This window comes from Lucilia cuprina, chromosome 6, assembly GCF_022045245.1.
Source record: "Lucilia cuprina isolate Lc7/37 chromosome 6, ASM2204524v1, whole genome shotgun sequence".
NCBI lineage: Eukaryota > Metazoa > Arthropoda > Insecta > Diptera > Calliphoridae > Lucilia > Lucilia cuprina.
The window spans coordinates 45319729-45344816 of record NC_060954.1 but is presented as its reverse complement, the minus strand read 5'-3'; the positions used below and the strand labels follow the sequence as shown (position 1 = coordinate 45344816).

Genomic DNA, 25088 nt, shown 5'->3' with positions numbered 1-25088 from the left:
ATAGACTAGACTATAGACTAGACTATAGACTAGACTATAGACTAGACTATATACTAGACTATAGACTAGACTGTAGACTAGACTATAGACTAGACTATAGACTAGACTGTAGACTAGACTATAGACTACACTATAGACTAGACTATAGACTAGACTATAGACTAGACTATAGACAAGAATATAGATTAGACTATAGACTAGATTTTAAACTAGACTATAGACTAGAATATAGACTAGTCTATAGACAAGAATATAGACTAGACTATAGATTAGACTATAGGCTAGATTTTAAACTAGTCTATACACTATACTATAAACTAGACTTTGAACTAGCCTATAAACTAAACTATAGAATGGACTATAGATTAGACTTTATACTAGACTATAGACTAGATTATATACAAGACTATAGACTAGATTATAGACAAGACTAAAGTATACTTAAATATGTATATCACTATGTCAAGTAGATCATCTGCTTGATGGACTACTGTCAATTTCCTTCCATCTAGAGGAAATATACAAAAATGGCTGATAGGAAACAGAAGATTTTCTTGCACCTTTCTATAATTTCCTTTCATTACTTTAATAAAAAAAGAAAACAAAATACGCAAAAAGTCTAAAATCATTAATAATATCTCACTCACATCAATACAAATAGATAAAGAGGGATAAAGAACTCAATACGCAAGTGACATGAAGTCTAATGTAATTTGTATGTGAAACGCAATTCAATTTGCCAAAGACTTAAAAGACAATAATGCTTTTAAAAAAAAAATTGCTTAAGTATGATAAATTTTATATTATGGCACAATGAATTCTTAAATTCGTATTCTTTTCTTAGATCCACAAGTACTACATGAATGTACTTCATAAGCTCCTTTTCGTATAAAGAAGATACTCAAAGTACACTCGTAACTGCAATAGAGAGGATACGTATGAAAAGGGATTTTACTGTGAAAAATGTTAGTCTTTGTTTGAAATTTATTTTTTTCTAGCGATTGGAAAACGTAATTGTGTAATCGATTTGGAGGGGGGTGGTATTTTTTTATTGTCTGCACTTTTTCTCTAATATAAATCACAATATTCCATAATAATTTGATTGTTGTTTAATAGCATTAGCGTGTTGCAAATGATTTTTGTTAACTTTACTAAAACGTGATGGATTATGGTTTTAAGAATGAGAGGGAGAGAAAATGATAGATAAATTGCAAGCGGCAATTGAAGTAACAGTTTTACTTTAATGTCAACAATTGTAAAGTCATATTGTTAACGGCATTATCTTAATAACATTACACAAGCAATAACTTAGTCACTAAAATTTTTTGCAAAACCTAATATTAACGAAGTATTTAGTGATGACTAAATTTCTGGAGTAAAACTCTAGTTTTTGCCTATATATAATTCGTTAGTTAGTTAATTATTTAGTTAGTTAGTTAGTTAGTTAGTTAGTTAGTTAGTTAGTTAGTTAGTTAGTTAGTTAGTTAGTTAGTTAGTTAGTTAGTTAGTTAGTTAGTTAGTTAGTTAGTTAATTAGTTAGTTAGTTAGTTAGTTAGTTAGTTAGTGAGTGAGTTAGTTAGTTAGTTTGTAAGTTAGTTAGTTAGTTAGTTAGTTAGTTAGTTAGTTAGTTAGTTAATTAGTTAGTTAGTTAGTTAGTTAGTTAGTTAGTTAGTTAGTTAGTTAGTTAGTTAGTTAGTTAGTTAGTTAAATAGTTAGATTGTTCGTTAGTTACTCAGTTAGTTAGCTAGATAGTTAGTTAGTTAGTTAGTTAGTTAGTTAGTTAGTTAGTTAGTTAGTTAGTTAGTTAGTTAGTTAGTCAGTTAGTAAGTTAGTTAGCTAGTTATTTATTTAGTTAGTTAGTTAGTTAGTTAATTAGCTAGTTATTTATTTAGTTAGTTAGTTAGTTAGTTATTTAGTAAGTTAGTTAGTTAGTTATTTAGTAAGTTAGTTAGTTAGTTAGTTAGTTAGTTAGTTAGTTAGTTACTTAGTTAGTTAGTTAGTTAGTTAGTTAGTTAGTTAGTTAGTTAGTAAGCTAGATAGTTAGTTAGTTCGTTATTTAGTTAGTTAGTTAGTTAGTTAGTTAGTTAGTTATTTAGTAAGTTAGTTAGTTAGTTAGTTACTCAGTTAGTTAGTTAGTTAGTTAGTTAGTTAGTTAGTTAGTTTGTTAGTTAGTTAGTTAGTTAGTTAGTTAGTTAGTTAGTTAGTTAGTTAGTTAGTTAGTTAGTTAGTTAGTTAGTTAGCTAGATAGTTAGTTAGTTAGTTAGTTAGTTAGTTAGTTAGTTAGTTAGTTAGTTAGTTGGTTAGTTAGTTAGTTAGTTAGTTAGCTAGATAGTTAGTTAGTTAGCTAGCTAGATAGTTAGTTAACCTAGTTGTGCTTTGGCACAGTCAAGCCTGTTGAGTCCTTAGTGTTTCCGGTTAGAATCGGATTCAAGGCCCCCGTACTGACAGGTTTGTCAGTCAACAAACTAACCTACGGGTTTTACTGGAAATACATACAACCCCCCTCCAATGGCCTATAAAAATCAAAAGTTGGAATTATGTTACAACTATTGCAGTAATTACATATTTATTTTTATGATTCTAAAGTTTGGATTCACGCCGTCAAATTATAAAAAGCTTAATTTTGATAAATCTTTTTATTACATTCTCCCAATAGTTAAATTGCATCTTTACGATTCCAATAGGGGTGGCTACGCTTTAACCGTATTTCAATAAACATAATAAAAATATATAAAAAATCATTATGTGTGGAAAATATTTAATAAAGAGTTACTAAGTTCAAAATGAGGGTTGACTATAATATTTTAAATTCGTTTGTCTATGCAATCGATTGAAGGCGAATGAAAAAGCTTTATTCGACAATTGTATAATTTTTTGTCTATTCCCACTCTTTCAACACAATCATTATGCACGCACGTGACTTTGGCCGTCATTACGCTGAACAAATAGATAAAAATGTTACTTAATTGGTGGAAAATTTGAAATATGTATATTTTTCTTTTTTTGTGAAACAAATTACGTTACGAGTTGTTAATTTTAAGGAACTAAAATTTATACAAATTGTCGTCGGATTCTAGAAAACTTCGACAAAAGTTTACATAAGTTTGATAACGCCTAACAAATATAATAAGGGTTACATTATGGTTCGACCTTTTTTAGCTTTATGTATGTATGTATGTATGTATGTATGTATGTATGTATGTATGTATGTATGTATGTATGTATGTATGTATGTATGTATGTATGTATGTATGTATGTATGTATCTATCTATCTATCTATCTATCTATCTATCTATATTTTCTATTTTAATTGATTTATTCGAAATTATATAATTGAGTTCCAAACACCTTTAAGGAATAGATTAGTTACTAGTGTAGTTCGTAATTAATCCCAAGCGGATTTTAAGCCATTCGAAAGCTGCAATGTTTTCTAAAACTGCGAGTTTCGACCCAGCTCTTCAGAATGCCAAACAGCATCTCTAAGGGCCTTGATTCGGGAGATTTTGATAGACAATCAAATAATTTGGGTCGTTTTACTCGATAACTACTCTTAGATCAACTTTTCCAAAGGTTTTGGTTCATTTTCATGCTGAAAATCGCAATAAATTAAGAAAGAAAGCATTCTTTCAAGTTTCTACCACCATGTATGTATCATTAAAACCACTCTGCACTACTTTAGTGTATCTCATAAATTTAACAATTAGATACAATATCTAAGAAAATATTTTCAAAGGATTTCTTTCTTTTAAACATCCTTAGAAATGACACTAACGGTCTGTCTCTCCTTCTTCTCCACTGTCGGCAGATACTTTTGTTATCTTTTAGTTGCTTTAATGTCTGATATATTTTTAATGAAAAGAAAACAATTAAAAAGAACAACAATTAAGGCGTATTTTTTCTATTCTTGACATATCACAATTTCTTGACATTTTTTTTTTTTTGAAAAAGATGAGTTCAGAGTATTTCAACAAAGTAGAAAAAAACAGATGTTTTGTTAAATAAATTATTCATTTGTATTATTTACTTTATCATTGTTAAACTAACCAAATATGTAATAAGATAACAAATCATAATAACAATTTTCTTTACTTAATGACAAAAAATCTGTAGGTTGTATAGATTTAATAGACAAACAAAAAGAAATCAATTAACACCCGTATCTTGAGGGAGCAACACTCGATATGTCATATTTGAAATCGTTATTATAACTTGTCTATAGACTATTGTTAGAAGAACAATTAATATCCATCAATATGAAAAACAATTATATTGGTATTAAATACCTGTTATTGTTTTTTTTATTTTCTTAAACGCTATCATATCAATGCTTAATGACATCACATCTCATAACTGATTATGATTTTTAACACCCACAGTTTTTATTTGCTCATAACCTCAAGTAATAAAATTCGAAATTTTAAAATAGTACAAAAAGCCGTGATACACGGTTGTCAGATCTTACAACGTTGTCAGTAAAATGTTCAGAAATTGTCTAACAATGTCTGAACTTAAATTTTTTCTTTTGCCACGCCGTTAAAAAAAGCATTAATGACAAAATTTGCAAGTTTACACTGTTATTAGACATCTATAGTCTAGTCTATAGTCTAGTCTATAGTCTAGTCTATAGTCTAGTCTATAGTCTAGTCTATAGTCTAGTCTATAGTCTAGTCTATAGTCTAGTCTATAGTCTAGTCTATAGTCTAGTCTATAGTCTAGTCTATAGTCTAGTCTATAGTCTAGTCTATATTATTCAATATTTTTATGGTATATCAACATAATTATTTTTTATTTACAGAAGGAAGAAGAATACTCTGCACAGAAATTTCGTCAAGCTGTGCACAGCAATATCAGTTTTTTTATATGTGCTGCGTCAAACTAAAGTGGCCTATGCCCCTTAAGAAATACACGTGTTTGTGTGAGGTTTTCAGCCAAATCGGGTTATTCGCAGTACCTCTCATAGCAACTTGAAGGATGAGGTGATAGCGAGTGACAATTTGTGAAAATATTTCTGTGTAGTTTTAATAAATTTCAATGTTTTTTATATGTAATTTGACATTCTGGAAACTCAGAGACATCTGTATGATATGCTCTGCTTACAATTTCTCATGTTAAAATAATTATATATACAACTAAGTAAAGCCAAAAACCATTTTGATTTTCTTTCACGTCTGGCAATACTGTAGCAAACTGCTGCCATCTATTTCATAAGAATTTAAGATTTTATGAATCGTCTTAGACTAAAGTTTGAAATGTATACTTTTTGCTAATTTTGAAAAGACTATGACTATTTGGTATTTACAAAATTAACATTTTTAATTTTCGCTGGTTTTTGTAATCTTTTAGAAATTTTTTTAGCATATATGTGAAAACTTTAGTTTTTCTAGGTTTACAAAAAAATAAAATTAAAATAATAATAAGTTTTATAGAACTATTGTTAAATTATTTTTTTTAAGAGTTAGATTGTAGAAAAATTATGTTGTTGTTCTTTTGTGGCAATAATTAATAACATTTTCTTATTACCGGTAAAAAATGAAAACACTCTTTGTAACATTTAGCCGGCTTGTAATCGAATTTAAGCCGCCGCAAAGAATTCTAATAACAGACGTCGTTGTTAATTTCAGTCGGCGTAGATGTCTGATTTCTGCATTAAATAAAACTTGAGAAAAAAAGGTGTAGAAAGAAAAAAAGTTAAAGTAAATTTTTTTAAACGATTAGGCGTATGTATTTGGATTGTTTAATTGGAAAAAATGTGTGTCATTATATTAGTTATTAATTAAAGTGCCAAAAAAATGAGTAAATAAAAGGTATCAAGCGCGGATTGGACAATTAGAAAAAACAAACCACAAATATGATTCCTTAAAAGAATGAAATGAAACACTCTCACACAAAACTAATGAAAAAAAATAATAATTTTGTCTGCCACCAAGTACTAGTCACAGCAATAAAATAAAGTAAAAAAAGAAAAACATTACTTACGAAGAAAATACGTAAAGTTAAATAAACAAGAAATACAACATCATTTGCATTTATTGATACAAGATTAACAATTTTATTTATTTCTAAACAATACACATTACTTTTATAATTATTAATATTAGAAATAAATTGCCACTTTAAAGGTAGCAGCAGTAGGCAAACAAATAGACACACGTACACACAAACACAGAGTAAATTTACACAAAAAAAAATGGGTAATAAAAATTCTTGCTGTGCCTATTCGAGTCCACAATCGGATCGAAAATCAAAAGACATACCGCCCGTTTACGAAGAACGGCATCATATACACCAGCACAATTCGCAGCATCAATTGGATGGCCATGGTCATGGTACAGCCTCTACTGCGGCGGTTCATCACAACGAAGAGTTGAATGACAATCCACAGCATCTGCAGCATATCTCAGAACGTGAAGGTGTAGAAGGGGAGGAGGATCCCTCGGTAGATCCTACAGCAGCCACAATGTTTTTAGAACGTTCCAAGATTGAAAATGGTGGTATAACACGCAAAAGATCTCAACACCAAATCGCTCAACAGAATTCTACGGGAGGCTTGAAGAAATCTTCCTCTTGTTCTACCATCTTTCTAGATGACAGCACTGTCTCACAGCCAAATTTAAAGAACACGGTTAAGTGTGTGTCACTAGCTATTTACTATCACATTAAGAACAGACAGTTCGACCGGCGCTTAGATATATTCGATGAAAAACTACACCCTTTGACACACGATCCGGTGCCCGATGATTACGATACCCACAATCCAGAACATAGACAAATTTATAAATTTGTGCGCACTTTATTCAATGCCGCCCAGTTGACGGCTGAATGTGCCATTATTACACTAGTCTATTTGGAGCGTTTATTAACGTATGCCGAATTAGATGTGGCTCCCTGCAACTGGAAGCGCATGGTATTAGGCGCCATTTTACTAGCCTCCAAAGTATGGGATGATCAGGCTGTTTGGAATGTGGACTATTGTCAGATCTTAAAAGACATTACGGTTGAAGATATGAATGAGTTGGAACGCCAATTTCTAGAACTATTGCAATTCAACATTAATGTACCCTCATCGGTGTATGCCAAGTATTATTTCGATTTACGCACACTAGCCGAGGCCAATGAACTATCATTCCCCACAGAACCACTATCGAAAGAGAGAGCCCAAAAGTTGGAGGCCATGTCGAGGGTTATGCAGGATAAGGTCACAGCTGAGGCTTTAAAGAATGGCATTAAGAAATGGTCCTCTATGGACAATATCAGTCAAGGTGGACCCAGACGTAGTGTTGCTATACTATCGTGATTTTTATTAGTTTATTAAAGTTGAAACAAAAGAAAAGAAAAAAATAAAATAAGGTTCACTTATCAAAATCCAAAGTTATAAATGGTTTGCTGCAACCTACTTTATAAAGCAAAAGAAAACAAAACAAAAAAAGAGAAAAGGAAACCAATTGCCAAAACATATTTCTATTATGCACACACCCACAACCAAACAACAGAGACACATTCTAACACACACACACTCATTTTCCCAACCACTGACGGACGGACAGACAAAAGACTTTTAGACAAACATATATAGAACTAACAACAATTTCTCTCGAAAATAAAACATTTTTTTTAAGCATTTGCTTAGCAAAATGCTAAAATACTAGATACGAAAATTAAAAAATAAAAACGAAATATTAAGTATAAATCGAATTAATGTTGCGATAAAATTTTTCCAAGTTTCCAACATAATTTTCAATAAGACAAACTATTGAAGTTTGATAAGATTTAAAGATGATTAAAGAAGTAACAGGCAATGAATAGAAATTTTAAAAGCTCTGCCTAGCAATGTTCTGGTGAAGCTGCCAAAGATGTCAATTTCAACCAAGAGAAGTTTTTTATCAAATTTTACTTCTTTTACTTTTTAAAGTAGAATTGAGATTATTTATGATTATTAGTTTTGAAACCATAAAAATCGTCCATGAATATCGATGATATGAAATATCCGAACAAAATAAGATGTTGATCTGCTGATAGGCAATATGTATATCAAAGGAGAGACAATACAGTGACCTTTCCTTTGATATTAGTACATTGTCCTTGTAAATACAACTCAAATGGTTTGAGCTGCAGATAGACATTATGTTTATCAGTAGAGAGACTTCTTAGAGACCTTTCAAAGACATTTCCGATACCTTTCTAAATTCTAAACAAATATCGGATTAGAATAGAAATTACAAATTGGTTATATGACGGCTAGATTCTATTAGTATTCAATTGAATATTTCCGCCCTTAAAACTTTATAATTTAAAGAAATTAAATAAATAATTAAAATTTATTGTAAAACTTTTGCTAAAATTTCAAATCCTTACAAGTCGAATAAAATGTAAAAGAATTCTCAAAACCAATCTAATGGTATCTATTAATCTCTAACACAAATCAAATAAATGTACTATATACATAGTACAAACTACCTACTAACTTCGACTCGGAATTGGATCCGATTTAATCGCAACATAAATTTAGTTTTATAACTTTAAAATATTCAAAATATTAAAACTAGTAGATTTCAAGTAGTAAAGTAAATAATACAAAATTAATAAATTAACAAAATTAAAAAAACAAAAGTAAAATATGCAATTTTTAAACTCCCGAAAAAAACAAGGACGAACTTAATTCGTTAAAAAAACACACACACACACATTTATAATTTAAATTATTTGGCTGCTATATTTTATATTTCTATAAAACAAAACGCAAAGAAAACAACAAAAACTAACTAAAATTATAAAACATTAACTAAAAAATAGAAATTATTTTATTCCTTTTATTTTGATTATTTGTGTATATTGTATTGTATATTTAAAGAAAAGTAAAACAAAAATCCAAAAACTACAATTTATTATTGAATTTAAATTTTATGTTATTATTATTTTTTATTATTTTTATTTATATATTTTATTAATTTTAACTAAAATATTTCTGTAGAAACTCTTCTACTTTTAATAGTTTTTAAGAAGCTTCCTTAAAGAAAACAAAACGAAACCAATAATAAAATAAAATTTCTTATATATAATTTTGATTCTAACTATTTTTTGTAATAAATTATTAAGAATAGATTTTAAAAATACAGTGAAAAACAACAAAAAATTAAAATATAAATTTTGTTTCAATAAAAAAAGGTAATAAATTTAACCTTATACTTTAAAAATATGTAAGTAATTATTATTTTAAGACATTAGATAACTTATTCTACATTAAACTACAATGAGTTCCCAGTTTCCTATATAGAAAATTATATTTTATTGAATAAATTTGCTTAATTTTTGCCTAGAAATTATTTCAAATACATTCTGTAGTTCCAATTACATAACGAAAACGGAAAGTTCAAGATGTCAAATGATAATCACAGGCATGAGAAATGCTGAATGCTGTCTATCGGACAACATAATGTGCTAATAGCTAGACAATTCTTGGTGGCATGTTATTAGCCATACCCACCATACAAGAAACCTTGTTAACTACCTACCAAACTAATTACCTAGAGTTATTGCCAAGACAAGCGCTCTATACATCTCGAACCATGTCAAAGATCCATTTTGCAGTCTTGGGACTAATTCCCCAGTTCATACCAATGACCTTCCTACATGCGTACAGCGCGATAGATAGATAGATAGATAGATAGATAGATAGATAGATAGATAGATAGATAGATAGATAGATAGATAGATAGATAAATAGATAGATAGATAGATAAATAGATAGATAGATAGATAGATAGATAGATAGATAGATAGATAGATAGATAGATAGATAGATAGATAGATAGATAGATAGATAGATAGATAGATAGATAGATAGATAGATAGATAGATAGATAGATAGATAGATAGATAGATAGATAGATAGATAGATATATAGATAGATAGATATATAGATAGATATATAGATAGATAGATAGATAGATAGATAGATAGATAGATAGATAGATAGATAGATAGATAGATAGATAGATAGATAGATAGATAGATAGATATATAGATAGATAGATAGATAGATAGATAGATAGATAGATAGATAGATAGATAGATAGATAGATAGATAGATAGATAGATAGATAGATAGATAGATAGATAGATAGATAGATAGATAGATAGATAGATAGATAGATAGATAGATAGATAGATAGATAGATAGATAGATAGATAGATAGATAGATAGATAGATAGATAGATAGATAGATAGATAGATAGATAGATAGATAGATAGATAGATAGATAGATAGATAGATAGATAGATAGATAGTTAGATAGACAGACAGATAGATGGAAAGATAGATAAGCTAGATAGATAGATTGATAGATAGATAGATAGATAGATAGATAGATAGATAGATAGATAGATAGATAGATAGATAGATAGATAGATAGATAGATAGATAGATAGATAGAAAGAAAGCTAGATAGGCAGATAGATAGACAGACAGATAGATAGGCAGATAGATAGTTAGATAGACAGGCAGATAGATAGATATATAGACAGATAGATAGATAGATAGATAGATAGATAGATAGATAGATAGATAGATAGATAGATAGATAGATAGATAGATAGATAGATAGATAGATAGATAGATAGATATATAGATAGATAGATAGATAGATAGATAGATAGATAGATAGATAGATAGATAAGCTAGATAGGCAGATAGATAGATTGATTGATTGATAAATAGATAGAAAAATAAGCTAGATAGGCAGATAGATAGATAGATAGATAGATAGATAGATAGATAGATAGATAGATAGATAGATAGATAGATAGATAGATAGATAGATAGATAGATAGAAAGCTATATAGGCAGATAGATATATAGATAGATAGATAGATAGATAGATAGATAGATAGATAGATAGATAGATAGATAGAAAGCTAGATAGATAGAAAGCTAGATAGATAAATATGTAGATAGACAAACAGATAGATAGGCAGATAGATAGTTAGATAGACAGGCAGATAGATAATTATATAGATAGATACATAGAAACAATTTTGGAAGATATTGTGATATGTACATAAACTTATTTAAAATAAGTAATAATAACGACTACAGCGTGATTTTAAAATAATTTATAAAATAAGTTATTTTATAAATTATTTTAAAATCTCAAAATAAGTTTTTTTTTAACAAAAGTGCTTTTAAAAAGGTTTTTGATTTTTATAGAAATAAACATTTTCTATCCATAAATACCAGATATTTCAAGCCAGTAAGAATCTATCGCCATTTTTAAAAACCTGCTTCTACAACAAAAAGTAAACAATTCCCATCAAGTTTCAAAACAAGCCATCAAACACCACATGTGTTTGTTTTCTTTTTTTACATGAGGTTTTTTAATCCGAAACTAGGTAAAATAATCAATAAACCAATTTTCGTTTTTTTTTTGTTAACTTGATTCTACAAGTTCATTTTTTATTGTATATAGTTTTTCTTTTATATTAACTTAATATAAAAACTTTGCAAAATTAGGAAAAAAACGTATATTAATAAAAAGTAAAAGGAATACTTAAATCTAGAGTTTTGTATCAGTTAAAAAATATAATTCCAAAGCTAATTGAGGCTATGGCCTCGATCAAATGCTTATGAGCTCTTAGGAGGCGGTCTATAAACACCAACGACTACAGCGTGATCACGTTCATAAGGTTCAAGTGTAATCTGTTCCTGGGGTTTCAATTTATCAGCTTGCATCTTTTTGACTTCAGCAGCGAATACAGCTTCAGGCTGGGCGGTCGAATCGATACAAGAGGCTTTGATGGAAATAACGAAATGGCCACCATTCTTAAGGAAATGTTGGGCATTCAAAGCTACAATACGACCTTGATCGGGTTGGGCAACATCAGCGAATATGGTGTCGACCATACCGACGAGCATGCGATATTTGTGGGGATGACGAGCATCTTCAATGATGGGTATAATGTTTGTACGTTTCTTTGCTACGTTAATTAAATCACGACCAGAACGGTGGGAGAATTCGACGGCATAGACCAAACCTTCAGGGCCAACAATATCAGACACATGGGAGACTGTTGTACCAGAGGCACCACCCAAGTACAATACTTTAGAACCAGGAGGCATGTGTATTTTGTCAACACCACCCAAGATGGCAGCGGCTAACTTAGAACGGAAAGGATTCCATACTCTGTATTCAACTTTCTCACCATTTGTTTCGACTGAAATACGTTTTTCTCCATAAACTTCGGAGCCAGGTACGAAATTGCGTGTAACCAAAGCATCTTCCTTGCCACGAGCAATGAAAACACCTTCATGACGATGGGGCTCAATAACAACTGTTTTGCCACCTTTGAAGCCTCCAGCACCGCCACCGCGGCCACCACCACGTCCGCCACCTCCACGGCCACCACCGCGACCGCCACCACCTCCTCTACCACCAAATCCACCGCGACCGCCGCCACCTCCACGGCCACCACCGCCTCCTCTACCACCAAAACCTCCACGGCCACCGCCGCCACCACCTCCACGACCACCACCGCCTCCACGGCCACCAAATCCGCCACCTCCACGGCCTCCACCACCACCTCCTCTAGGTGAGAATCCTGGTTTACCCATATTTATTTTTTATTTAAAATTTAATTGATAAAAAAATGTGAAAAAATTCTAGCAGCACGACTACACGCGGACTTCAATTTCTATAAGTTTTACCACGTGCGTGCGATATTAAACGGTATTCAACGTTGTGTGAAGAAGAAAAGTACTATTCAACACTGTTTACTTAAGTAAACTAAACACAGCTCAGATATGACGTTTTCCAATTGGTAGGGTTGTATTTTTAACAAAATGGTGGTTAGACTGTAAATGTTACTTGTAATCGCCAAAATGCCCTGAATTTTGTTTTAAAAACATTGATCAAAGGTTTATAAAATAAATTTTCATATTTCATGTTCATTTTATAGAAATAAAATGAAATGTCTTAATAACAACGGCGTAAAATCTTTCTGTAATATAAAATTTTATTATTTAATACAAGAATGTTGGATTTCAGCTTTTTTATAATTTTAAGAAAATATGAGCTTATTCGACTTTCTCTAAAGAGTTTTAAAACCTTTGAACTGTTTTGGAATTTAATTTTGAATACATACAATACAATATTTTTCGATTTTCCGGAGTTTTAAAGAACAAATGTTATTTTTTCAACAAGTTGGACGATTTTGGAACTTTATTTCAGTTTTTGTAAAATCTTTGCGAATTCACTCAACAAACTGCAAGTTTTTGTTAGTATTTCGATATTTTCTAGACCTTTTCTAAAACCTTTAAACAATATAAAAAAATTTAAGAATTCATATAATGTATTTCAAGAATTTTCTAGTTGTTCTAGAGTTTTTATTGGTTTGACGATGATTTTTATAGTAATGCAGTGCTTTAGCATAGTTCAAATCTGCTAGGAGACAATTTCGTGTTCAATCTAAGAAACTGATATTCGAAAAATAGAATACTTAATTCGTGCGAAAAAACTGGTTTGGATATGGAAAAAATGCTAAAAAATTCTATGTGAACAATAAGAAATACAAATAAGAGTATTTTATTTAGCTACGTCGAATTTTAATAAGTGTTTAAATCTTTTTTCGAGGGGACTTACTTAAGGTAAGTTGGGGCCAATTATGGAATTTTTTCACAAATTTTTTAAGAGGATTTTGGTTGCTATTAAAATTAAACATCACTGTGTCGAGTTTTATCGCTGTACTCGTTTATTAAAGTGAGTAATATGCGTTAATGCCAATTTCTTAAGAGGCCTTTATATCGGGGGTAGGGTCAGTTATGTTCCGATCATCAATTTTTTTTTTAATTTCATCGATATACTTGACTTTCTAAAAGTGTTATGACTGCAAGAACTGTTTTACGGTGCCACTTGTATGGGGACTATACGAAAACATGGACAAATATTGCCCATTTTTAATAGCTAATAGATTAAGAACCTTATGCAAAAACGATTATTAAATTTAACAACCATTTGTTAACTTAATAATCGTTTTTGCATAAGACGGTAATTCTAAAACTAACTTAATGTAAAAGAAACTATAAATAAATACATTTAATTTTCTCTGAAAATATCAACAAAAAGCTATTAAAAATATACACGGCAACTCTACTGTAGTCACAAATACAACTATGCAATTTACCAATTAAACACGTCTGCTGGAACTATGTTCGAAATTCGAACAACAATTTGACAAATGTCAACAAAAACATGGAGGCTGTCAAATTTTCGAAATTCTCCCTTCTTTTCCGCTAAACTGTCAAAAACGTAGGTTGCAATTCTTGAAATTTTGTTAAATAATTTATTAAAAATTTCATTTTTCTAATGATTTTAAAAGAAAATAACAAAACAATACTACAATACAAAATGTGTCTAATACAATTAAATATTTCTTTAATTTCTTTTCATACCTATAAAAACGATTGCAATGGATTCTAATTGCGGATAACAATATAAATTTGTATATATATGAATTTGTTTATGTGATATGGATGTTTGGTAAACTAAAGCAGTAGCGTACAATGGCCAAGTCAAAGAATCACACTAACCACAACCAAAACCGTAAGGCCCATCGCAATGGCATCAAGCGCCCAATGCGTAAACGCCACGAATCTACCATGGGTGTAAGTAATAAAATGTTTTTTTTTTTTTTTTATTTGGCGATTGAATTAAAAATTAATTTTTGGTTTATTTGTATTTATTTTAGATGGATGTCAAATTCTTGACCAACCAACGTTTTGCCCGCAAGAACAACTTGTCTCGCGCTGAAGCCGACAAACGTTTCAAGGAACGTGTTGCCGAACAAGCTGGCAAGAAGAAGCCCGTTTCTCTACAATAGATTGTTTGTTTATTGCAAAACAAAAGTAGATTTAAATGTAGTGTGAATTTGCATTTGCTGCCTACAAAAAGTTTTTAAGGAATTAAAAAACAAAATACAAAATATTTTTGTAAACAAACTTGCAAACTATTTTTTTATTACAAAACTTTTAAAAACTTAATAGTAGACACTTAATACTTTATGGAATGGTATATATTCCAATTCTTTGGCATATTGGCGTCGGTAATCCCAAAGGAAATGGTCAATTAGTATGGAATTAACATGATCTTTGGATATATTGGGATGTTTTTCTTCTAGTACTTGCAGTACCTTGTCCTTAACTTGTTCGACTATGTAAATGGAAGCTCCTCTTATTTCTACCTCGCGGGGATCTCCATTCTTTAGCAATTCATCAGATTTTAATAGCTGCATTAATTCTTCATTGTACTCTAACGAACCAAAATGTACCAGCACTTGTGGTACACGGTAGTCAGCAAACATGGTGATTTGATATAAATCTTTAAATGCTCCCAAACCCTCACCCCTGAAACAAGCCCATACATCTCCTACAAGAATTTGAGCCCTTTTGTATAATGCTACACGTTGACCGCAAAAATCAGCTTCGTCCCTAAAGCAAGGAAATTCCTGGACAACAAGTTTTAACAAATTTAAAGCTGATCCCTCGGCTGCTTTAATCACATTTTCAAATTTTCCCTGCCACTTCTCCAAAAGTCTCTGGCCAACTTCATGAAAACATTTTAAACGTTCTTCCAGCAAAGGCACCATAGTGATTCCATCATCAGAACGGAATATATGTTTAACAGTGTCCATGGTAATTTTACTATAGTATTCAGCATTTGTTATATCTAAGCCTTCCTGCATGGCTCGATTAAGGGCAGCACAGAGAGCAAAATAACCAGTATATCCCATTACCTTATATTTGGTATAGTCAGCTGGAATTTATAAAAAATCGTTGTTTTTTTCTAAGTTTGTATTTTAGTATTTAGTACTTACTGGGCGTCCAAAAGCAAAAATTCAATGTATCCACCACAAATATCCACTCCAAAGCATAAGCATCTGTGGGTTTTGGATGCAAATCATGCTGCGAAAAATTGTTTACATTGATGCGCTGGTCTTGTATGCCTTTAATTATTTCTTGGCAAAGATTTTCAATGCCTTCTGGTTTTACTTTAATATATTTAGCATTTTTCACTATAAATTCTCCAGATTCTCGAGGTAATAAAGGAATTTGAGACATTTTTTTTGGCAAATAAAAAACTTAAAAAAGTTTAGTGGACGCTGAAGTTGCAGAAAAATAAAATATTTTGACAGCTGTTGATCTTAAACAATGTTGCCGGATAAAATAATATAAGTGATAAAAGGATAAGGCAGTTTTTGGTAATGCAGTATATCGACAAAATTAAAACAGTTACCGTTCGTTTTAGCATAAGATGGTTAAATTGTAACTGATAAATAGGAAGACGTCAAATTTTAAGAAAAAAATAAAAAATAGATTCTTATTGGAATGGATTACGGATGCACCCATATTTCTTAGAAATTCTTTGTACATGAGATTTTTCCAGCTTTAAATGCCCATTTTTACTTCTCGGGTTTTAATTCCTAAAATGAAAAATATCTTTTAATTCCCTCTATTCGTTTTCTTCACACCGATAATGAAAACATACTTTAACAACAAAAACAACAGGCAAATTTTGACACATAACATATGGTTGAGTGGATAACAGAAACAAATTTCTCGTGAAGATTGAAGATGTTGCACAAGAAGTTCTGTCGTAACTTTGATTAGTTAAAGAAGTGGTTTAGAACTGTGGGAAAGAATGCCGTTAAGCGAGATAATAGGCAGTTTGTCAACTAATCCATATTTTGGAGCTGGATTTGGTTTGTTTGGTATAGGCGCTGGTGCAGCAATATTGCGAAAAGGTCTTCAAGGTGGTTTGGTACTTTTTCGACGACATTTTATGATAACTTTAGAAGTTCCTTGTCGCGACAAGTCATATCAATGGCTTCTTCAATGGATAACGACTAGAGGCGCTCGGGAAACGCAACATTTAAGCGTTGAGACATCGTTTGTTCAGAAAGACACGGGGAAAGTCCAAACAAAATATGATTTCATTCCTAGTATAGGAAAGCATTTAATGTATTATCGTGGCGTTTGGATTCAGGTGGAAAGAAATCGTGAACAACAGACACTTGATTTGCATATGGGTGTGCCATGGGAGTCAGTAACTCTTACTGCCTTCGGTCGTAATAAGCAGCTATATTTTGATATTTTAGAAGATGCTCGACAACTTGCCTTAGAAGCAACAGAAGGAAAAACTATTATGTATACTGCTATGGGTCCGGAGTGGAGACCATTTGGGCATCCGCGCAGACGTCGACCAGTATCTTCGGTTGTTCTCGACAAGGGAGTAAGTGAGCAAATCATTTCAGATTGTAAAGAATTCATAAGTAATTCGCAATGGTACACTGACCGGGGAATTCCTTATCGCAGAGGTTATTTACTATATGGACCTCCTGGTTGCGGTAAATCTAGTTTTATTACGGCATTAGCTGGTGAATTAGAGTATGGAATATGTCTTTTAAATTTATCAGAAAGAGGTTTAACAGACGATCGCCTTAATCACCTGCTAAATGTTGCACCAGAACAGTCCATTATTCTATTGGAGGATGTTGATGCTGCTTTTGCTTCTCGTGAAGATGTTTCAAAACAATCTGCCGCATATGATGGTTTAAATAGAGTAACATTTAGTGGTCTACTCAACTGTCTAGATGGTGTCGCCTCTACTGAAGCGCGCATAGTATTTATGACCACCAACTATCTAGATCGTTTAGATCCTGCTCTGATAAGACCAGGTCGAGTTGATGTGCAAACATATGTAGGTTTCTGTTCGGAATATCAACTAGTGGAAATGTTTAAAAGATTCTACAAGCAGGAGGATAATTCTGTTAATGATTATGCTAGCGATTTTGCCAAGGCTGTACTAGCTGTTGGCAAACCCGTTAGTCCTGCTCAGATTCAAGGCTACTTTATGAAACATAAGACAGCTGCCGCTAAAGATGTTGTAAATAATTTGTCACAAATTTGGAATAAAGAAAAAATTGTGTAAATTTTAATTTTTGCGCAAATTTATTTTTTAATAGAGTTTTTTTTTGGAATTTATAAAATCTATGCCAAAAATAAACCACTAAACAATTTAAATTTTAGTTTCACCAATTATGTACAAAACTAAATGCCAATGACGAAAGTAAACTTTATTTTAATTGACCAACTTCATACAAATAAGTTCCCAAGAGTTTAGTCTATAATAAAAAATGATATATTATTCAGCATCAATTATATCAAGAATAATAAATAAACTTACCCCTTCAATATAATTATAAATATCAATCTTTTCCTTTTGAGAATGAGCACCATCATCACTGGCTCCCACCGGTACTAGAATAACATTTTTTCCCGTAGCCTCTTGCAACGTCAAGGTAATGGGTATAGAACAACCTTCGCGTGTCATATCAGGTTCGACGTGAAAGACATGTTTTATTGCCCTCTTCGCAGCTTCATAATGAGCATGATTGGGATCACCAGACCATGGTTTAGACGAACTTATCATTTTCACTATCATTTTATTGGGTGAACCACGTTCGGCCCATTTCTCATTTAGATATTTATTAACACATTCGGTTATATGTTCGGGATCTTGGTTGTCTACTAAACGTATTGAGAATTTACCTATAACTTTGGCAGGTATTACCGTTTTGGCACCGGCTTCTGAGAAGGCACCCTCAATGCCGTGTATCGATAAAGAGGGATAACGCCATCTATGCATTAACAATTGGGATTTATCCTCGTTGTGAGGCAATTTAGTTGCACCGATATCTTTTCTAAAATATATAATGCTTATATTGTTATGCTATGTATACATGGTTGTTAGATCTTACAACGTTGGCTCTAAAATGTGCAGGAAATGTCTAATAATACTGTCAACTTACAAATTTTGTCTTGCAATATTTTCCGTAATGCTTTTTCTGACAACGTTGCAAAAGAAAAATTGTAAGTTCAGACGATTATTAGACATTTTCTGAACATTTCACTGACAACGTTGTAAGATCTGACAACCGTATATCACGGTTTTTAGTAACTTTTTGGAAAATTACTTATATTCCTCAACATCATGATCTATTTTATCATAAATTTCCAGTTCATTGTGTAATAAAGGAGCAACCTATCAAAAACAAAAAACAAATCAATCCATATCTCACAAATAATACCAACATTACACAACTTACATCTCTATTAATGCCCGGTATTAGAATATTAGTATCTTTATCTACTAAACTACTTAAAAGCCAACACACATCAGGCATAGCCTCATGCACAGTACCACCAAATACACCACTATGTAAATCCTTTTGAGCACATTCAATTTCAATGGTAAAGTATACTAAACCACGTAGACCATAGGTTAGACAGGGTTTAGTTTTGCCCAACCAATAGTTATCCGATATACAAACATAATCAACATCTTGAAGAAAATCATTTTTAAGACTCATAAGCAGCTCATCTAAACCTTCGCTATCACTCTCTTCCATTCCCTCCAAAACAAATTTAACATTGACAGGTAAATCAATATTTAACTTTTGATATGCTTCAATGGCATGTATCCAACAAAGAACTGGGCCTTTGTCATCAGTCGAACCACGACCCCATAATTTACCATCTATTTCGGTTAGTTCAAAGGGTTCCGTGGCCCAGCCGTCATCTTTAAGAGCGGGTTGAACATCCAAGTGACCATAAACTAAAACAGTATTCTTTTTCGAATCCTATAAAGAAATTCGATTTATAAATGTTATACAATTTTTGGTATAGTTAGTATTCACCTTTCCTATTGTAGCCAATAGGACTTTAGGTAATGGTATTTCTTCTCCATTTGCTAGAGTTTCTTTACCAATATCAGCCAATCTGGTTTCAGCTCCTAATTCTTTTAATTTATCTTCAGTCCATCTTACCATACGATTTACCTCTTCTCGTTTTTCGGGCCATACCGAAACAGATTGTATGGCTACGGCAGTTCTTAAGGCATCAATATATTTCGATTTATTGTCATCTATAAAACTTTAAAGATGAATTAAAAACTTTTTAGAGAATTAAAAAATTTTCTTTATAAAATTATTAAAAGAAATTTCCAGCGAAGAGGATAGTTTTTGAAAATTCTGTATGAAATGAGAAAACTATCTAACTAACAAAATAACTAACTAACTAACTTAATATCTAACTTACTTACTTACTTACTTACTTACTTACTTACTTACTTACTTACTTACTTACTTACTTACTTACTTACTTACTAACTAACTAACTAACTAACTAACTAACTAACCAACTAACTAACTTTCAAACATTTCTACAAATTAAATATCGATCAAAGATATTAAACCGAAAACGTTAATAAAATCTATTTAAGACTTTTAAAAATCTGAAAGATTTCCGGTTGATACAGCTGTTGCTGAGTTGACAATCTTTGGCCGATTGAAAATCGGGTCATTCCGGAGGGGAAATCCAATTGTCGTGGGAATGTACTTGGAACGTTGTTGTTTTAACAGGTAAAACTATACAATAATATAATTGGGGGGTTCTACATCAATGACTAGGCCTAAAAATTAGGCTACTTAAACTGGATGTGTCCATAAACACATTGGACAGAGTGAAGTAGGGTTGGCTGAGCAGTTGAATATGTGCTGGGTGTAATGAGGGCCCTGACCACATGCAGGACGTTTGTTGGGGACGGCACGGACTATACGTGACCACTAGGCATTGAGCCTATTGCTCCATCCAGAGACATGGAACAACAACAGAAATACTTGGATCGTTGATTTTATCGCTAGTTTTCTCATACTGTTTATTAATCATACAAAGAAAGTATACTTTCAAAACCATTAAAATCACTTGATTAAGATAATAAAAATGCTTATCACTTAATTCTAAACAATTTCATACAACTTACTTGAACAACTGCCTAAGATCACTGGGTAGTTCGGACATGTTTCTTTAAATGTTTTACTCTGAATAAATAAACGAATACTACAATTTAATAAAAATGTATTTTTACTACAATTGTTTAATTGTTACTAAATACTAAATCAAATATCTTTAAGTGTTTTAGGGTTTTGGTCACAAAGTATATTGGTAGCAAACTATTTGTTGATAAACGCACAAAAACAGATATTAATATTAGCTGTGTTCGTTTATATTTCTAGTAAAAATAATTTATTTTGTGTTTAAGCCAAAACTTTTCCTAAAAAGTTTAATTTAAGTTAATTAGACCAAATTTTCTAATTTTTCGTATTTTCATTAAAAAAAAATCAAAATTTTTATGGAAAAATTAAGTCATCACAGATATTTAATAGATATCCATGGAATCAATATAAGGTATAGCCCACAGTTATCGCGAAATTTCATTATATATATTTACCAGACATATATTGTTTATTATTTTATAACCGATTTTGTTTATGTCTTTTGGAATTATTTAATATATGGATTATCTTCAGCATCTAAATATGAAATTTTAATTCTGAACCTAACATTAAACTCAAAACACTAAAATCCGGGTAGAATCCAGCAAATAAATAAATCAACAATTTGTATATATTTTCTTTTATTTCTGAAAAAATACATATCAATAACAAATCTAATTTAATTGGCCGACTTCATATAAATAAGCCCCCAGAAGTTTTGTCTGTAAATAAAAAAAAACTTTCAGCATCAATTTTATAATCCTAAATAAATAAACTTACTCCTTCAATATAATTATAAATATCAATTTTTTCCTTTTGAGAATGGGCACCATCATCACTGGCTCCCACCGGCACTAAAATAACACTTTTTCCCGTTGCCTCTTGCAAGGTCAAAGTTATTGGTATAGAACCGCCTTCACGTATCATATCTGGCTCGACATTAAAGACATGGTTCATGGCCCGTTTAGCAGCCTCATAATGAGGATGATTTGGATCACCAGACCAAGATTTAGCAGAATTTATTAATTTCACATTCATTTTATTGGGTGAACCACGTTCGATCCATTTCTCATTTAGATATTTAAGAACACATTCGGTTATATGATCAGGATCTTGATTGTCTACTAAACGTATTGAGAATTTACCTATAACTTTGGCAGGTATAACCGTTTTAGCACCGGCTTCTGAGAAGGCACCTTCAATGCCGTGTATTGATAAAGAGGGATAACGCCATCTGTGCATTAATAATTGGGATTTGTTCTCGTTGTGAGGCAAACTAACAGAACCGACATCATTTCTAAAATAATGCATATATTTTTCAATTAAGTTTCGGAAAAATTAGTAAAGTAGTTACACTACTAGAAGATTACAAGTTTTGTCTCCTGAAAGGTTTTGTTTCAATTAAAATTAATAAAAGCAGCACTTACTTGTATTCCTCCACATCAAAATCAATTTTGTCATACATTTCCAGCTCATTGTCTAACAAAGGAACAATCTACCAAAAAGAAATAAGTATAAAATCCATAACCCACAAGTAATACCAAATAATATCCACTTTCTACTTACATCTCTTTCAATACCCGGTATTAGAATCTTAGTATTTTTATCCACTAAAGTACTTAAAAGCCAACACAAATCAGGCATGGCCTCGTGTACAGTCCCACCAAATACACCACTATGTAAATCCTTTTGAGCACATTCAATTTCAATGTAATAATAGACCAAACCACGTAGACCATAGGTGAGACAGGGTTTTGTTTTGCCTAACCAATAATTATCCGAAATGCAAACGTAATCAACATCTTGCAGAAAATCATTTTTAAGACTCATAAGCAGCTCATCTAAACCTTCACTATCACTCTCTTCCATTCCTTCCAAAACAAACTTAACATTGACTGGTAAATCAATATTTAACTTTTGATATGCCTCAATGGCATGTATCCAACAGAGAACTGGGCCCTTGTCATCAGTCGAACCACGACCCCATAATTTACCATCTATTTCGGTTAGTTCGAAGGGTTCCGTGGCCCAGCCGTCTTCTTTAAGAGCGGGTTGAACATCCAAGTGACCATAAACTAAAACAGTGTTCTTTTTCGAATCCTATAAAGAAATTCGATTTATAAATGTTATACATTTTTTGAAATAGTTGGTATTCACCTTTCCTATTGTAGCCAATAGGACTTTAGGTAATGGTATTTCTTCTCCATTTGCTAGAGTTTCTTTACCAATATCAGCCAATCTGGTTTCAGCTCCTAATTCTTTTAATTTATCTTCAGTCCATCTTACCATACGATCTACCTCTTCTCGTTTTTCGGGCCATACCGAAACAGATTGTATGGCTACGGCAGTTCTTAAGGCATCAATATATTTCGATTTATTGTCATCTATAAAACTTTTAAGATGAATTAAAAACTTTTTAGGAAATTAAAAAAATTTCTTTATAAAATTATTAAAAGAAATTTCCAGCGAAAAGGATAGTTTATGATAATTCTGTATGAAATGAGAAAACTATATATCTATCTATCTATCTATCTATCTATCTATCTATCTATCTATCTATCTATCTATCTATCTATCTATCTATCTATCTATCTATCTATCTATCTATCTATCTATCTATCTATCTATCTATCTATCTATCTATCTATCTATCTATCTATCTATCTATCTATCTATCTATCTATCTATCTATCTATCTATCTATCTATCTATCTATCTATCAATCTATCTAACTAACTAACTAACTATCTATCCAACTAACTAACTATCTAACTAACTAACTATCTAACTAACTAACTAACTAACTAACTAACTAACTAACTAACTAACTAACTAACTAACTAACTAACTTTCAAACATTTCTACTTTGGTTTGAACTTTTTATACATTTTTTTAAATCTTTAATCTAATCGAGTTAGGGCTTTCATATAAACGCTTATATGTAATACATATCTTTAGTTCAATTAGAATTATGCTTAACAATTTTATACTACTTACTTGAACAACTGGTTTAGATCACTGGGAAGTTCGGACATGTTGCTTAAAAGGTACTACACTCTATAAGTTAATGAATTCTACTATTTATAAATAAAAATAGTAATTTTACTAAAATTGTTAGATTGCATCTAAAAAAGTTGTGTAAGAATTTTTTATAAAGAAATTTACAAATAATTTTAAGTGTTTTATGATTTGGTTGTTTGATAATCAGTTGGAACAAACTATTTGTTGATAAAACGACAAAAAACAGATATAATAGTATTAGCATTGTTCGTTAATATATCTAGTATAGTAATATTTTTTAATTTAATACATAAAATAATCTAAACTTAAAATAGGAACAATGATCTTGAGCTCATAGTTAGTTCAATGAAGTGATCAGTTTATACTACTAGACTTTTCTATATCAGAACAGTTTTTATAAATGAAGTTGTCTTCTTGATGTTATGACATATCATATATTACAGCAGTTCGACAAAGAGTCAATGCATACGAAAAAGATAGTAATTTCTTCTAATAGTTAACCACCTGGATGATTGTAATTTGTATGTTTTGGGTCATTCGTCAACAATGTACCCTTTGTAATCGAGAATGAAGACTATCGTCACTTTAGTGTCCCCTTTGTAAGCGAGAGCGCAGACAATTGTCTCTTTACTGTCACTTTGTAGGGAGTAGAGTGACGATTATTGACTTCCTCGTAGGACAAGCCCATGTTAAAATAGTCGGTCACCTGGGTAGGTTAAGGTAGGTTAAGCGGTCAGTTCAGGACTGTCCCGTCGAACTGCTGGGATATGGTAAAAAATTGAGTTTTTTTCACTTAAGGACACTATATATTAAAATCATGATGTAAGGAAAAAATTATGAGGCGAAATTCGTATTCATTCTTTTGAAACTATAGATTGGTCTCAAAGATTCCCTTTTTATCAATTTTGTTATACTGTGTAATTATCATTTTTAATTGCCGGTCGAGATTACATTTCTAAGTCATCATGAGGAAAATTTCTTCACTGTTTGTAAAAAATTTATATTTTTCATTATATACCCGTTTTTTTGTACTACTAATTATTTTTTAAGAAATAAAATCACAATAAATGAAGTCTACGATCAAATTAAAAATTTCTTAATATTTTGTTTACATTTTACAAATACTACCGAAATATATACAAAAGCTTAACATTATGAAAATTCCTAAATACAACAGATGGCAAT

At 31.1% G+C, this 25088-nt stretch overlaps 6 protein-coding genes across 17 annotated transcripts; 3 read left to right on the top strand and 3 right to left on the bottom strand.

Annotated features, from left to right (window-relative positions):
* The first annotated feature begins 5627 nt into the window (after positions 1–5627).
* Positions 5628–7480, top strand: LOC111685074 (cyclin-Y). Its single transcript, XM_023447309.2, has one exon. The coding sequence runs from the start codon at positions 6189–6191 to the stop codon at positions 7293–7295; it is 1107 nt and encodes a 368-aa protein (XP_023303077.1). The 5' UTR covers positions 5628–6188; the 3' UTR covers positions 7296–7480.
* A 3934-nt stretch (positions 7481–11414) lies between these two features.
* LOC111685079 (rRNA 2'-O-methyltransferase fibrillarin) lies at positions 11415–12749 on the bottom strand. Of its 2 annotated transcripts, XM_046955401.1 has the most exons (2): positions 12510–12749; positions 11415–12452 (listed from the first exon to the last, which is right to left on the bottom strand). In XM_046955401.1, exons 1-2 carry the CDS (start codon positions 12604–12606, stop codon positions 11620–11622), a joined length of 930 nt encoding a protein of 309 aa, XP_046811357.1. In that variant the 5' UTR covers positions 12607–12749; the 3' UTR covers positions 11415–11619. The 2 variants fall into 2 exon arrangements, with proteins under 2 accessions (XP_046811357.1, XP_023303083.2); XM_023447315.2 differs by having other exon boundaries at positions 11415–12749.
* Positions 12750–14263: 1514 nt separating this feature from the next.
* On the top strand, positions 14264–14988 carry LOC111685072 (60S ribosomal protein L29). Its single transcript, XM_023447307.2, has 3 exons — positions 14264–14299; positions 14545–14655; positions 14739–14988. The coding sequence occupies exons 2-3, from the start codon at positions 14554–14556 to the stop codon at positions 14868–14870; spliced, it is 234 nt and encodes a 77-aa protein (XP_023303075.1). The 5' UTR covers positions 14264–14299; positions 14545–14553; the 3' UTR covers positions 14871–14988.
* Positions 14973–16264, bottom strand: LOC111685071 (queuosine salvage protein). Its single transcript, XM_023447306.2, has 2 exons — positions 15864–16264; positions 14973–15802 (listed from the first exon to the last, which is right to left on the bottom strand). Exons 1-2 carry the CDS (start codon positions 16105–16107, stop codon positions 15027–15029), a joined length of 1020 nt encoding a protein of 339 aa, XP_023303074.2. The 5' UTR covers positions 16108–16264; the 3' UTR covers positions 14973–15026.
* Positions 16265–16506: 242 nt separating this feature from the next.
* LOC111685091 (mitochondrial chaperone BCS1) lies at positions 16507–18252 on the top strand. Its single transcript, XM_023447330.2, has one exon. The coding sequence runs from the start codon at positions 16688–16690 to the stop codon at positions 17975–17977; it is 1290 nt and encodes a 429-aa protein (XP_023303098.2). The 5' UTR covers positions 16507–16687; the 3' UTR covers positions 17978–18252.
* On the bottom strand, positions 18076–25031 carry LOC111685089 (cytosolic non-specific dipeptidase-like). Of its 11 annotated transcripts, none has more exons than XM_046953959.1 (7): positions 24922–25027; positions 23880–23959; positions 19746–19980; positions 19155–19688; positions 19023–19090; positions 18233–18749; positions 18076–18170 (listed from the first exon to the last, which is right to left on the bottom strand). In XM_046953959.1, exons 2-7 carry the CDS (start codon positions 23915–23917, stop codon positions 18123–18125), a joined length of 1440 nt encoding a protein of 479 aa, XP_046809915.1. In that variant the 5' UTR covers positions 23918–23959; positions 24922–25027; the 3' UTR covers positions 18076–18122. The 11 variants fall into 11 exon arrangements, with proteins under 11 accessions (XP_046809915.1, XP_046809914.1, XP_046809912.1 ...); XM_046953958.1 differs by having other exon boundaries at positions 24855–24982; XM_046953955.1 differs by lacking the exons at positions 18076–18170; positions 18233–18749; positions 19023–19090; positions 19155–19688; positions 19746–19980 and adding exons at positions 21483–21604; positions 21663–22179; positions 22310–22377; positions 22449–22982; positions 23040–23274 and having other exon boundaries at positions 25016–25031.
* Between the last annotated feature and the right edge of the window lie 57 nt (positions 25032–25088).